Source organism: Peromyscus eremicus, chromosome 1 (assembly GCF_949786415.1).
Source record: "Peromyscus eremicus chromosome 1, PerEre_H2_v1, whole genome shotgun sequence".
In the NCBI taxonomy this organism is placed as follows: Eukaryota; Metazoa; Chordata; class Mammalia; order Rodentia; family Cricetidae; genus Peromyscus; species Peromyscus eremicus.
The window spans coordinates 103,515,565-103,531,903 of record NC_081416.1 but is presented as its reverse complement, the minus strand read 5'-3'; the positions used below and the strand labels follow the sequence as shown (position 1 = coordinate 103,531,903).

Sequence of the window (16,339 nt, the reverse complement as noted above, 5' to 3'; positions counted from 1 at the left end):
GAAGGAACTCCATCTCCTTCCTTCTCCCCCCATGCATGGTGCAGACAAGGAACCAGGAAACCAGAGAAAGATGTGACCTGTGTATCTCATAGTCATACACACAAAAAAAAAACCAGTAGCTTGGCCCAGACTGAGACTCCAGGTTCCAGCATGAGCTACTGCGTGTAGCCTTGTGCATCTAGAGTATTCTGCCTTCTCCCAGAGACTCTCTTCCTCCTTGAAATGTGGAGAGTGTCTACCTAGGCCTAAAGAGGCTTTGAAAAATGTCACAGAGCCTTCTAGAGCATGGGAGAACTCCAGTATCATTTGATGGCTTGTCGCTCAATGGTGACACTATGAAGAAATTGATGTCCCTCACCATCTCCCTAGCAGGACACAAAGGCTTATTAGCTACTATTGTTCAGGTCATACCACTGACTAGGAGCAGTGTGGTTGAGGCCTGGCTGCCCTCCCTATACCCAGACCTCAGACCTGGCTACTGTGTCAACCACCAAGGCCCTTCAAACTACCTCAAAACCCCTCCTTCCTCTTTTTATTTCCCCAACTTTCTAGGCTTAAAGCAATCTTTTTCAAATTCAAGTTGAATTCCAAGGTTCATTAAGAATGCTATTGCACTGTTTTTAATCTGTGAGACACACACACAAAAAAAGTTACACAATATGGTTGAGTTGGGAGCAGGTTTATTGGTTTGTTTTGTTTTCACATATGGTTGTTTGTCGTCTGAACTGAAAACCAGAAAGCATCCTGAATGTGACTAGGGAGCTGCTGGTCTCCCAAGCTCTGTTGGGTTTCTCAGATGCCTCGGATTTCACCTCAGGGAACTGGGTGCTGAGAGGGCCCAGAGAGGCAAGAACTGGAGCTCTGACATTCACTCAGCTCCTCTGTGTGTCTCAGTTGCTGATGACGACTTTCTTCTCTCTTATCCTATACGAATCCCTTCATGAAACGCAATCACACACATCTTCTCACATGACACACAACGACCATCCACGCAATTCCCACGCCTGCTTCAGAGATGGTGAAACTGTTTTCCACCTGTGCTGAGTGTCTGTTACCTCAGGGCGCCTCCATGGCAGGGCCACAGTAAAAGCTACAGGCTATGGCTTTAAAATGCCTACGATGAGGCACTGTAACACAAAGAGGAAAATCACATCCCCCAGATCCAGATTCTGGGTTCCTCGTGCTGACTGTGTGGCCTCGGGGGAGCTACTCAACTCGTCATTTTCAAGTGTCAGCTCTCTTCCCGATCTTTCTTCCTGAAATCACAGAGCATCATGTTTACCATAAAATATATGATGATATATAATTGTCTTTCATTGGAATTTTGCTCCCTGTGAAGTTTTATACTACCCTTTTCACACAAAGGTATAGTATATTTTATATATATTGGTGGATTTTGACTATTTTTTTATTTTCTTTCTTAAAATCCATATTCCAAACTGGGTATGTTGATTTACACCAATAATTCTAACACTTGGGGGACAGAGGCCAGAGGATCACAAGCTCAAGGCCAACACGGGTTACCGATTAAGACCTCATCTTTAAAAAAAAAAAAAAAAACTATTCCAAACAAGTACATATTCATAGAATAAAAAGTCCACATATGCCTCATTTTCAAGCCCCTCCCCAACAAACTTGCAGGCAGAGACATTTACATACAAGGACACAGAGTCTCAGAGAGTTGAAACAAGTTACCCAGCCTCACACCGTGGATCAGCGGGAGAGCTAGACTAGACAGGAGCTGTGTCTGTAAAAAAGATGCCGGAATAAAAACTCCCCTGGAATCTAAACAGCCAGCTCCTTTTTGATAAAGCTTCTCGAAGCAGCTTCAAGGTATCATCATGTCTTCTGATGCTCTTGGCCCCATGAAAGACAATTGTGGCTTGCAATACCCCAACTGACAGACGCAGCCCAGGAAGGAGAAATTTCAAGAAAACTGCAAACAAAGCTCTCCATCCTTCCTCCTCCCGCTCCACCCCCTCTCCCACTGTGGGAACGAGGGCTCACACAAAGCCCTAGAATCTGGTCACCCTCCAGACTATCTCTAAACCACGTTTCTCGTGATAAGAGACAAGAGAGAAATTGACCTTTAAAAATCTTGTGTTCCAAGGAACAGATAAAGATTTCACAAGCCCTTTTGAAAGAAGGCACGGAATTCATTATAGCAAATGACAAAAACTTCTCTGGGATGTGTACAGAAAGGGGAGGCATACCCTTGCCTCCTTCCCCAGGGCCTCCCCCAGGGCTGCTCACAGCTTGCTGTAAGACAGTTCTATGGCCAGACTGCAGACAACAGCAAGATGAGGTTGGCCGGTGCAGGCTGGCAGAGAGGCTCTCAAAAGCACCAGTTGAAGGAAGCCTGGAACAGCCACAGCGAAACTGCTTGTTCTTAGCAATCCTAGTCTGCAGTTAAGCAGTCTCTCCTCTAGGATATATCCCACCCTGGGCTGAGGTGGGTCCTCACTTTGGGGGATCTCGACCAACTCCTGAGCTTCCCTTCTTCTCAATGAGAGGGCTGAGCTCTCCCGGTACAGTTTCTGTCACGGTCCCCACCCTCGATGGGCCTGGCCAAACGGTTCATCCATTACATGTGGGAGCCTCACATAATCATCCATGCATTTGTTCGTTTACACAGTGAGCATGATGCTCGCATGGGCCAGGTGCTGTACTATGTATTTGAGATGCAGAAATAAGCAAGTCAGCCCCTGTCTCAATGGAACAGGAGTGAGGGGAACCAGAATACCCCAAGCATTGATGTAAAGAGATGTAGACTGTGGAAATAACTAACATCCGTGTATGGAGAAAGATGAGGGACTGAATTCCCAGCTCCGCCACTTCACTGGCAGAGTACTCAGGGTAAATCACTCAATCTCAGCCCCAAACCAATACCCTCCTTTGTAAAGATGAAAAAATTAGCTCAGCCATTACTCTGAGTAGAACTCACAACTGGCCAGCCCTGGTGAAGACAGCCAATGGCATGTGAATCCTGGGAGGTGACTATCAGGCAGGCTGCTTCCTTCATTTTTACTAAGGGGGATGCTGGCAGGAGAGAAAGAGACTTATTATCAAGTGACCGTTCAGGGACAGCAGCTATTGGGGTCACATAGCAAAGGGGAAGCCATTTCTAATCAGGTCCTTAGGATATGTTCCCAAAGAAGAGCCACACAACCAGCAGAGGTCTTTACCCTTTTCCACACCACAGCGCCTGACTATAAAGCTCCAGGTATAGACACTGCGTGGGGAAGACACCAAGCCTTCGCTTGCCAGCTTCCTCCTTTACAACCACTGACCTCTGGACAATCCCAAGAAGCTGGAGAGCCTCCCACCTTGGGCTTTCGTGAGCATATTGCTGCTCACTTCTATGACAGCCACGGCTAGAGTGACCACTTCCAGCCTAAATGTCTGTCTTCTCCCAGTTCTGCAGAGCAGTTGATACCTCCCTGCATGGCAGGCACTGAAGAGGATGGGAGATGGCGTGGTGCGGGCCCACAGGTGGAAGTGTGCACAGCATTTGAGTACCTGAATCTCGGGTTCAAGGGTCAGGAGTACATGATCCCCTTCAGAAAGTTTAATGTTCTGTCCCGGAGACCCTGGCCTCGCCCGCTCCTCATCTGCCTTTCTTCTAGCCACACCTCTCTCTTCCCTTTGCTTCGCCCTCCACTCTCCATCTGAGGTCACTCCTGGATGTGGTACTGCTACACCCCTCCATCCTCCAGGAGCCCAAAAGGTAGTTTTCGCATTTCTTCCATTTCTCTACACACCATCACCATATAAAAGTGTGAGGTTTCAGAAGATCAAAGAAAAAGGAAATTTCTGAAGAGAAAAAAAAAATATTCTTTCCCAAAAGTTAAGTTCTTCAGTCAGAAGAATTTCACTGAAAATTTGAAGGACCTTGAGGGTATTTCTCTGTGTGCCTGACTTTTCCTTCTGTGATCAAATGAGGACCTCTAAATGAAAATATCAAATATATGAAACACAGACAATTTATAAATCACATTTGAAATGTACAGTTAAATGAGTCATGAGGTACACAGAAAATATAAATACTTCCAAACCAGAGGTGCTCCCCAATTATAGCTCAGTTGTTTCTTCCCAAGAATTCACTTTCCTGTCCAAAGCACTTCTCCTTATCATACACATCTTCTAAAAACTTATCATTGATGCCTAAGAAAGTTGAATTGTGAAAGTGCACACACAAACACATGCACATACACACACATACACACATGCATGTACACACACATACATACACATACATATACACACAAACACACACATGCATATACATATATACACACACATACAATACATGCATACACTCACATGCATATACACACATACACACACACACACACACACACACACACACTGTGGAGCAGACATGCACAGTGTTACAGGCTGCTATATGCTACTTTTGAAAACAAAGGCTATGTACAAACGCTGGGCTAATATAATGCAGCTTTGAGAGTGAAGTTTGTGGGTCCCATTCATTTCAAAATAAGAGTCTCATTTAAATATGATAATGGGAGAGTTGCCCACATTTACTGCTCAGCAAATATTTGTCAAGTGTGTGAGGAGGAAGCATCAGCAGAAGGAGGTGAAGGAAGGCAGAATTTCTAGCCTGGCATCAATCACAACCCACCATGCATGCACACAGTGGGCAATTCTGCAGTCCCAAAGTTTCTGGTGGGAGTGTGGTTTTTGTGGTATCTCCTTTTTATAGACACTAGTTTGAAAGGGCCCTGAGAGCTTCAGTACCTTAATTTACATGTGTCACCAGGGCTAGCTTTATCCAGTTCAGTCCTCTGAGGTCACACTGTACCCAGAACCCTACCTGGAATGTGTTCAGAGGAAGAGACCAGGGCTTGATCAAACGGCAGCTGGTTGCCAGGTTACCAGGATGCTCACTGAAGGGAAGTGCCTGTCAGAAGCCACAAGTGTCCTTGGCTGGGTCCTTACATAGGAGCTTCTCACCACCTCCCTCTCTGATTCTCACAGCATCTCTGTGAAGTAGGTTTCATGGTGATTCATTTAACAGATGGAAGCAAAAAGCTCAGAGCTTTTGCTGGGACAGTTATTTCCAGCAAAATGCCCAAGTAGGTCATCATAGCACCCTACTGACCACAAGATACAACAATTTACCTTTAAAATTCAGCGAAGGAGAAAGGGGGAGCAGGAGCCCTGGAACTCAGAAATAAAATGAAACGGAAAGGCAGAGCAGTGGGCAGAGAAGCCATGACACACTCATAGTGACAGGGCATGCTCCCAGTGAGGCATTGCTGCCGACACCACACAGAGAACTGGAACCCTCAAAGGCAAGCTCCGAAACGTGTGCCTGCCGGAGCAGCGTGGGTGGCATGGAGCGAGGGTACAGAAAGAGACATCTTTGAGAGACAGAGCTCACAGCATAAAGGTCCTGAAATAATCTTATTACCAGAGTACTAATACCAAGCTAAAAGAAAAATCCACCCAAAAAGCAATCCTGCATGAGTGGTACTCTGGCATGGCAGGCAGAATTCACCAAAAAATCATGCTAGAGGGTTAACCAAGCATGTGAGATCCCCAGTGAGAATTCTAGAACAGGTGGGAAGTGGCTGACTACAGGCTGCGGTTAACAACTATAGCATAGAAGAGGATTGCCCCTCTCAAGAATGTGATCCGAAAGAGACTATACCATAAATAAGCTTTTATACCACTACAGAGATAAACTTATGTATAAAACCATAAGGATAGAACAAGATACTATCAGGGAAAAAAAAAAACAGACAGACTTTGAAAAGTCCCAAAGAGACCATCTACAAATCTTAAAGTATGGTCATTCAAACTAATGAGCCAGGGGACGAATTAAAATAGCAGACCGGACACAAATGAAGGAAAAATAAGTGAAGTAGAATAGAAGTCTAAGGACATCGATCAGAATGAGACACAAATAAAAAGATAGAAGTGCAGAGCTTGAGAGGCATGAAATGGGAGACGGCCCTTTGAACTTTTATTAGTATCCCGAAGAAAGGGCTAAAGAGAAATAGAGGCGCATTCTCAGTTTATAAGAGAATTTTCCAGAACTCATGCAAGACGCAATCCTAAATAAAATGCCTAAGGTATGGCATATGGTTCACTGTGGAGCATGCATGCTGTCTCCAGGCCTTGGAGACAGTCAGGCTACATCTTTCCTAGACAATCTGTTTCACTGTCACAGATACCAAAGGAAGCCTTGTACAGGCGATGGGGACAGATTACCAAGTCTAAATAACGAAGCATCTTTTTTTGTCTGTTGTTATGAATAACTAAGGAAACTGAGGCTGGAGACATTAAGCAACTTGTGCAGGGTCACACAACTCATGTGGGGATGGGGTGTGGCCATCTGGATAGAGAGAAATTGTCTTAAGTGCTGAGCATGGCATGGAAGGGCATTGTTTCAGCAGGATTCCTAAGTTCCTACTTTCCACTTAAAAAACTATGCTCATGAGTGTCTCCAGGATGACTCAAAGAGCATTCCATAGGTCGGAAAGAACTGAATTCAAATCCCCCCTCAACTGCTTTACCACTCCTGACTTGTGGTTCCTTCTCTGAACTGACAGTGACGACAGGGCTACCTCCCAGGATGGGTGGCAGCTACGGCCATTAGTCCTTATCAAGTATGCAGGGCCCGACATCACTGCCATTTGTCACCCTCATCGACCTAATATAGTTGTCGCTGAGAACCACCCTTATTCCTGGGGCACCTTCCTCAGGGCTGGAGAGTAGGCACCCCTCCCTGACAGGAAACAGTCCCTCCCAGGTGCCACCAAGAAGAGTGTTTATAAAAAGGTGAAGACTGGCTTCCAGGGACTACTTTGGTGGTAAACAAGAGCAGGCAAGAGCTAATAAAATTTCAAATTAGCCATGACTTTTCACGGCCCTTCAATTGTGCTCGCTGATTTAATGGTCAACGTCCCTGCTCGCTGGGATTGAATAATGGAGCATCTCTGCGGAGTTATGGATACGGCCACTGAAGCTGTCATGCTCACGTCAATAGCAGAATGCAAATAGCCCTCTGCTTGGGCTGTAATTATGTGTTTAAGCAACATCTGATGAAGGCAACGGAAAAACGTGTGATGAAACCTGCCGATGGCAGGAGAGGGTGGGTGCTTCGCTGGGCAGTGGGGGGACCCGGAAGCTAGAAGACAAGCCAAGGTTACCATCTAAAATAATACTGGGGTGAGGGACACAGGGTGGTTCTGTAAGTTCAAGGTCAAAGGGGAAACTACCCTGTATTAGTACCTACTGTGTACCCAACACTGTTGGATTTGGGGATGTAGTGCTCCATCGTTTATTATGGGATGGAAACTTACATAACACTCCTATTATTTGCATAAGAAACATGGGAAGCTGGCCAAGCAAAATGCCTCAGTGGGTGAAGGTACTTGCCACCAACCCTGACAACCTGGGCTTGATCCTTAGGACTCACAGGGTGGAAGGAGAGATTCCCATGGTTGTCTCCTTAGCTCTACATGCACACTATGGTACATGCTTTTATACACACACACACACACACACACACACACACACACACACACACACACACACCTGAAGAAAATGTAGTAATTTTCAAAAGAGAGAAAGATGTAAGAATCTGAGACCAGCTAGTTTAAGTGACTTCTCCAAGGTCATCTGACATCTGGTCCTCAGCTATCTAGCTCTGGAATCCAGATTCTGTGGCTGTGCTATTAATCCAAGAGGCCACAGGCTCTTGGGTACTATACAGAAAATGGGAGAAAAAAGTGGAAAAAACCACAACAACAAAAAAGGGAATATAGCCAGGGATGACTGACGCTAATTTACTTAGGGGGCATGAGAAACTGGGATTGGGCTCAACCAAGAGGCTTGGCCATTGCACTGTTCACTCTGCCATGAACCATCCTAGAAGGGTAGGCCTGAGGCGACTCAGCCAGTGAGGTGAGAACTGGGGCTAGCCAGTGGGTATACTGTCCTATGGATGCCATGCCCTAGGTGCGGATTCTACACCATAAACCCTAGGGAAACGGGAGTGAGATGGGTGTGCCAGCATTACTCCCACATTATTGGTGAGGGCACGGTATTCCGAGAGGTTGAACTTGGCAAGTTGTCTGGGGTCAGTCTTACAGACGGTGCTGAGAAATAAACTTCAGTCTCATGATCCCACCATCATATCATACTGCTGAATATGGTTGATTGAAGATATCATCTTCTGACTTTTACAGACTAACATCTCACGGTATCTCCTGCTTCGGTCATTGATTGTTTATTTGGCTTTGTTGTTGCTGTTATTCATGTAACAGTCATGTTTTAAACATGTCTACTAAGTGCTAAGGGCAGAGCAGAGATGACCAAAGCACATCTGTGACCAGGGTGGCAGAAAAGTGTTCCAGTGTCACACAGCTCATAAGTAGGCAAGCTGGGATTTGAACCCAGGCAGTACATGTGTCATCTCTGCCTCTAACATATACAGATGTGACTCTGGATTTTTCCTAGCCCACATTGTGGTCACTGTCTTCTGTTCTCTAGGTTTGATACCCATCCTAAACTGTTATTTGGGGACTATAAAAGTACCTCGCAATAGTAAAGCCAGTTTGTAACCTGGGATAATCTCTTGCTTTGCATTTTTGGAAAGTTGGACAAGCTGTCATAGTTTGGGGGTCCTGAAGCTATCCATCTATGTGGTAAAGAGAACTCCCTACAAATGACAGCTCACAGAAGGCAGAGCTGGGCCTCTGAAGGGCTGAGGGCTGTGCCTGGAGCCACACGACCCCACGGCTGGTGGAGATGCTACAGTTACAGGGCCTTACCACCCTTTCTTCTGCCCAGAGCCAGGAGGTCCCCAGGTCTCGGATGTTATCCACTAAGTCTCTCAAAAGCATCTACTGGCCATTCTCCATCAGTGGGCCACTCTGACCTACGCGGCTGTATTTCTCCTCAGCACCACTCTCCCTGTCTGGCCTGTGAGTTTTAACAGTGTGCCTCAAATGAAGTCACCTTCTACTTCAAGCCTGTAGGGGTACCTGTTGCCTGAGGGCAAAATTCCAGCTCGCGAACATGAACTAAACAGTCCAGCACAGCTGCCCCAACCAACACTGCCGCCTCATCCCTTGCTGCGCCCCCCCCCCAAACACCAGCGTTTTGGCTTTAGCATCTCTGATGACTGTGCAGTCTCTCTCCTCTGGGCTTTCCCATAAACTCTCCCTGCTTTTGCTTTAGAAGCGGAAAAACAATGCACACACCATATGCTTACTTACTTAATATGTGTATCACCTATTAGACTGAAAGGCTGGGGGCCAGAAGTATCTGAAGTACCTGGGTCTTCTTGTGCTCAGAAAAAAAAAAAAAAACCTTGGCTTATGTCTGCATTTGAAGTTTGCCAGGGAAGGAAAGCTAGGCTAACATGGCTGATTGAACATAGCTGTATAAACTCCGTGCTCTGTCGCCCCTGCAGATGGTTTGGTGGACTGCATGGACCCTGACTGCTGCCTCCAGCCCCTCTGTCATGTCAACCCACTGTGCCTCGGCTCCCCTGACCCTCTGGACATCATCCAAGAGACACAGGCCCCTGTATCCCAGCAGAACCTGCACTCCTTCTACGACCGCATCAAGTTCCTCGTGGGCAGGGACAGCACGCACATCATCCCTGGCGAGAACCCCTTTGATGGAGGGTGAGTCCCTGGGGCTCAGCTCCACCAGCAGCTCTTGCGGGGAGATTGAGTCATGTCTGGGTGTGAGCAGGCTGAGAGGGTCGGTGGGCCCTGGAGGTTCTAATGTGTTTGCAGGAGAGGCGAAGAAGCAGTCTCCACACTGACAAAACTGCTGTCCAAGGGCTTCCGAATTATGAGCAAAGCTCTGGCGCTCCCACTGGGTGATAGATGGCGAGAGGGAAAAATCAAAGGTCTGAGGGGAATCTTGGATCAATACCCACTTTGCAGTCAGCTCTTTCTGATCCTGTGGTCTCCATGTGAGCTGAAGGGCTTTGACACTGTTTGCCCTCAGAGCTGTTTACTAACCTGGAGGCAGGGATCACTGCGGCACCCCAGGCCACATGGCCACACATTTCTTTGTTTGACAGTTGTGTCATCCATTGGACATTTCCTCACTGAGACCCACTGTGTGCCGGCCGGTCCAGTGCTAGGATGACAGAAATGAGTGGAACATACTGTCTGCCTGTTGGTTACTTACTGTCTACTGCGCTATAAAATGAATATAGTTATGATATGCTTGGCCAAAAATATGTGACAAGGACCCTAAGGGACACAGAGGAGGTGCTCTCGGGCAGGAGAATCCAGGACATGAGTAGGCAAAACAAGTCTGTTTTGTTTTGTCTTGTCTTGTCTTGTTTTGTTTTCAAGACAGGGTGTCTCTGTGTAACAACCCTGGCTGTCCTGGAACTCGCTCTGTAAACCAGGCTGGCCTTGAACTCACAGAGATCCACCTGCCTCTGCCTCCTGGGCGCTGGGATTAAAGGTGTGCACCAGCACTGCCTGGTGAGAAACAAGTCTTAAAGATGAGGGACAGTTAACTAGGCCAGTGAAAGAGAGGGGGCTCAGAGGAGGGAGAAATAGTTCACATAAAAGCGTGAGGCATGGCAGGATCCGGGAGCCAGAAACAGACGGCACTGTCTGCTCTGATCTGCTAAGGGCATTAAACCAATACAGCATCCAGAAAGAAAGATTTATAGTAAGTTCTCTGAAATGTCTTCCAGTACAGTGATGCTTCATGTATGCACCGCTTACACTGAGTCAGCACAGTGAATCCGGAAGTCACTGGTCATGTGCCTCCGTGTTCAGGACTTCTGGGCCAAGGGGTCCCCATCCTAAGGAGAAAGTGGGAAGCAATGAGACTGTGGGAAGGAGGAACCAATGGCTTGGATAGAGATGGGTGTGAGGTCTAAGAAATCTCCTGTCTGTGGATGCCTGCTTGGATAGTGGTGATGTCACCAGGATGAGGATCTAAAGGCAGGACCAGAGGGTAGGAGGGAAGCGATAGCTTCACCTTGAGCAGAGAAAGGGTAAGGAACAGATACAGTGTAGAAAGGGACCCAGGAGGAAGTGTCTGTTGGCAGTTTAAAGTCATTCTGGGGGTTACACAGTGGTTGGAGTTCAAAGCTCTTGATTTGGGAAGACTCTACATCAGGCAGAAGGTGAACCAGTGAACACACAGTGCTAGCTCCAGGAGCAGATGTAAGGGTGGAGACGCAAAGACTCCAGAGCCATGAGAGACTCTTCCCACGTGCCCCGTGGGCAAGTCCTAGTGGGGGACTCTGGGACATGGAAAAGTGAAAGGAGAGACAGAAGTACTCTGTGCCCAGAGAGGGGGTCATAGCACACAGCAGCATTCAAAAGGTCACCTCTTTAGAGGTGTGGGTGCTAGTGTTGAGGAGATGATTCATTCAGGAAAGTGCTTGCTGCAGAAGCCTGAAGGCCTGAGTTCAGAACCTACATACAACACTAGGCACCAAGTCACGCTGCTGGAACTCAAGTGCTGAGGAAACAGAGAGAACAAGATCCCCAGAGTTTGCTGGCCAGCCATTCCAGCTGAAATGTCAGACTCCAGGTTCAGTGATAGACCCTGTCTGGAAAAATAAAGTGGAGAGCATAGAAGACCCAACGTCAACCTGACTTCCACAAGCCATCACACGCACACACATGTACCACTTATGTGGATACATTAAACATATCCCAAAAGGGATATAGTGGCTTTTCCACATGCACAAGTCCAGTCATATGCTAGAGCTAGGAACAGCAAGAGTGAGGGGAAAAAAAAATGACGTTTCTTGGCCAGAGCTGCCGCTTTTGTTTCTATGCAGAAAGCTGCTGCTATCTTATTCAATTGTGTGATTTTGTATATATGCTTGTGGGCCTTCCCCTGGCGTGAGTTCTTTTAATCAACTGCAGATATAAATAATATTCCTACCAAGGAAAATGCTACTTGCTCAGCCTTTCATGACCGGCCCATATGGCATCCGATTAGGGCTACGGTTTGTCGGTTGCCTGTAGCTGTTCTGTTTAGGGAGTGCCCTGTTCATGCCAACCTGCTCTGTGCCAGCAGGAACACGTCCCCCAGGGTGTCCTCCTGGTTACGTGCTGAGCCTGCTGCTTAAGCACTAGGAGAGGCTATGGGTCCTGCACTGGGTTCTCAGTGCTGCTTCTCCAGTACCGACAGCTTGTGTGGACTTGAGAAGCCTGTGCTAGTGGAAGGTCCCAAGCTAACCTCCGCTTGAGCTCCCGGCTCTGCCACCCCTGTGTACATGGCTCTGATGAGGGACTCAATAAAATGAGTCATGCCAGCATCTGCTGCCCCTCTGGTCTGTGTGCTCCAGGCTAGTCCTGCGTCTCACGCATTAGAGCACTCAGTAGTTGCTCAAGGAATGCATGTACACATAAGTTGCCTTGAAGAATGAAAAATTAGAAGGGAGAAAGGAAAGGGAGAGAGGAAGAAGGGGGAGGAGAAAAAAAAGAAAGCATGGAGGGAAGGGAGGACAGATGGACACATTACATATTTTCCTTGGTTTTATACAGAGGATTCAGGGTCCAGCAGGGCTGAATCACCTGCCAGACACCACACTGCAGGTGAGAAGCAGAACCTAGAGAAGACAGCTCCCAGGTCCTTGTTTACACATCTGTTCCCTTCAGTTAAATTACAGACACTTGGAAGGCAGAGACTATTCATCTCTCCGAACCTGTGACACCTCAAGAAGGAATATGGTATTTGTTCTAGAAATGAGCGGATAATGGAAGGTTCCAAAATGTTAGTATGAAATCCCTCTCTCCTGCCGTTCGCCTGAATCAATTTGCCCCTGCTACTTGCTGATCTAGATTCAGAAGAAATAGCCATCAATCACCACGGGTCCCCAAACATCCCTCTGTCAAATAAGCCTGGGTGACTGGTCATCAGAACACTTAAGCATCAGGTGCCTACTCCATGGTCTCAAGTGGGTCCAGAGGTATAACTTCTTCGTGCAGTTGGGATGAAGTGGAGTCTGCTACCCAGCTCAGGTTGTTGCTTTCTTTCCTCTCATGTGAGAGGGTGGTGTAAGTGTTTCCTTCCTGGCTTTACCGCAAGCCATGAATGTGTGAAATATAGTAAATATTTCATCGCAGCCATAAAAAAAAGATTAAAATAAAGGATCTGTTTAGGGAGTGCCCTATTCGTGCCAGCCTGCTCCATGTCAGCAGGAACATATCCCCTGAGTCTCCTCCTGGTTATGGGCTAAGCCTGGCACCTAACAGATTAGTAGATGGTGGCTTTTATAGTGATAACATATCACAAACTAGCACAAGCCTTGCAATTAAGACAGACCTGGGCTGAAGGGCAGTTGCGTTCTTTTTCCTGCTCTATGACCTTGGGGGGAAACTGTTATGCTTCCAGAGGTCCAGTCTCTTCATCTGAGAGACTGGGAGAGCCCCATGTGTGTCAGAGGGTTGGTTGCCTGGGGAGTGAAATGGAAAGGGGTACACAAAGGTTCAACCGGAAGCATCTGCCCCCCAGACACACCTCGGATAATTACCTAATGGTGCAGTGATGGAGGCAATGGTGTGAAGAGCTGCTGGCTCCACTTTCTTTTTTTTTTTTTTTTTTGTTTGTTTGTTTGTTTTTTCGAGACAGGGTTTCTCTGTGTAGCTTTGCGCCTCTCCTGGAATTCACTTGGTAGCCCAGGCTGGCCTCGAACTCACAGAGATCCGCCTGGTTCTGCCTCCCGAGTGCTGGGATTAAAGGCGTGTGCCACCACCGCCCGGCTCACTTTCTTAATTGGAAGCAAAGCTTGAGAATCAACTGCTGCCCAGAAAAGTCCAGCTGCCATAAAGGGAGAAATGGGTTTAGATTGCTGGATCACTTCCTGTGGATAAGAAAAGACTGTGTTCTGGCCAGCCAGCTGACATTGGGATCCTTGTTAGTGAGGAAGCCAGTGACACTCCTCCAGGGTGCAGCTGATGCACAGGCCTGCCTCAGTGCCCATGTATAACAGTAACAGGCCTGTGCCGAACCCACACCCTGACACCCTATATGCTGTACCACAGTTGCCTAGTTTGACTAGGACTCCATTCCACAGCTTCCAAGAGGCAGATGGTCATCCCACAGAACTTGTGAGTTCTGTAGGGATGGCAGGCCTCAGAAGGATAACTTCTTTGCTCTGCAGATTCACTGCCAGGGAGATTCAAATTGAGGGTTCAAGGCTACTGCTTGGACTGGATGGACCCCTATGAGTGATGGAAATGAACAACCCACTCTCATAGTACAGGCCTCTCTGCAGCAGCCACCCCATGCCTGCTATGAAGAAGCAGGAGAGTCCTCAAAGAGATATGTAACTCAAGAAGCTACACGATAGGGGTAACATTCTCGTGCTTCTATGCAGGACCCCATAGGGTGCCAGAAGTAATGGAATATGGAGGGGTGGGCCACAGTTCCTCAGGAAGGGAGGTTGGACTTCATAAAAGAAACTACAGTGGTGTTTCAGAGCTGAGGCAAAAGCACTTCAGAAAAGACTGAAGAACAGGGAAGGCCTCCCTCTGCCTCCTGTTGAAGTTGGTTAGCTTTGTGTCAACAGATACCTATGAGAATACCTTAAAGGGAGGAAAGGTTTGTTTTGGCTCATGGTTTAGAGGTCTCAGTCCATGGATGGCTTGCTCCATCACTGTGGGCCTGTGGTGAGGCAGAACATCAGGGTGCACGAGTGTGTGGCCCAACAAAACTGCTCACTGCATGGTAGCTAGGAAGCAGAGAGAGACTGAGGAAGGGACTTGGGACAGTGATCCCAAGAATGTGCCTCTCAGTCACCTATTTTCCCTAATTAGAGCTCCACCTCCTGCAGTTTTCACCATCTGAATGATGTGGGCAATTATTATGAGTCCATCAGTATGAGTACAGAGCCATTGTGAGCCAGTCACCTCTGTGAGCCTTCAGCACCTGTTCCCCTTAGGAAACACCTCCTACCCAAACAGCAACACCATTCATCTGTGTCACAGAGCCCAACACCATGCTAAACCACGTGCTTAGCAGAGGCTTAACCAAGGCAGTAGTCCTGACACTCTTCCACTGCAAGCGTTATGACCTTACAAAGTGATAGAGCTGTAAAGAACCTCAGGGGACCCACATACAAGCCTGGGCATCACCATCACCAGATGAGATGGTTTAAATACCACTGTCCTCTCTGACCAGGATCACTACCTGCCCTTACCTGCCACCCTAGGTGAATATTATGAGGGGCACTTGCTAGTGAGACTTGAGTGAGAAAGGAGCTACTGAGGTCTCAGTTGGAAGAAGGGTCTCCAGCTGTCCAAACAGAAAGAAAATACGACATAGACTATGGAACGTGGAATCAGACAGCCAAGAAAGGGACAGCAGCCTGTGTATCTTCTGGAAACCCTCAAGGCAGAGTAATTTCCTCTTCTGGCTATGCAGATGTCTGAGCAGGACTAAGAAGGTTGGGAAGCTGGATGTAAGGCAGCTATCACCTCCATAAGTAGTAGCTGGTTACAAGAAGGTGGACTGACAGAATAAGCACCCAAAGCTCTTTGCATATAGGTTGAGAATATATTTGAGAACCCTGTCTAGGTCTGAGAAACAAAATGACATTGAAAGTCATGCTGGTTGTCAGCTCAGTCAGCAGATGGATGTGGACAGGATGCTACAAGACTCAGCTGATAGGACTCGGTGAAAACAGAGGGGAAAGACCCAAAATGGCAAGGGGTGTGAGAGTGTGTGGCTGCGTGAGCATGTGTGTACATGAGAGTGTGTGGGTGTGTGAGGTTATGTGAAATGTGTATGTATATGTGTGTTTGTGGATATGTATGTGTGTGAATGAGTGTGGATGTGTGTGTGCTGCAGGGAGAGCTGTATTACTTCCTGTGGGTTTCAGTCACACAGCAGTTGGAAATGCATGCTAGACTGAGGAACCAAGATGGGGAACAGCATGAGTTTCCAGGGTAATCAGAAAATAGAGGATTTTATTGGAGCTGGAAGATAATTATGGTCACATTCTTTAGGAAGCATGCTCTAACATTTGAGATCAAGATGGGCTTAGGAAGTCAAGTAAATGAGCATGGTAAGCACAGAGGTCCTGTGGGAGAAGGAGACACATGGTAGATGGGGACCAGAAAGGGGATGTAAAGGCAGGGACCCAGAAAGATTCACAAACCATGTGAAAGCATTGTGTCTGACTCAAGACTCAAAGTCAGCTCTAATCAGAGGGGAAATAACCATTATGCCTCTTAAGCCTTCAAATTTTCTTTTACACTTTTAAGTAGAACCCAAAGTTTTCAGAAATTTTAAACATGAGAGTTTACAAAAAGAAAAGGTAATGGGAAAAAAGACACGGTCATATATGTAATATCATTTT

At 47.1% G+C, this 16,339-nt stretch overlaps 1 protein-coding gene across 1 annotated transcript in view; it reads left to right on the top strand.

The window, feature by feature from the left end:
• Positions 1-16,339, top strand: part of Tenm4 (teneurin transmembrane protein 4) — a 275,039-nt gene that overhangs the window by 179,064 nt on the left and 79,636 nt on the right. The window contains exon 13 of the mRNA XM_059271229.1: positions 9,449-9,665. Within this exon, the coding sequence (XP_059127212.1) occupies positions 9,449-9,665 (217 nt within the window). The remainder of the gene's footprint in view (positions 1-9,448; positions 9,666-16,339) is intronic.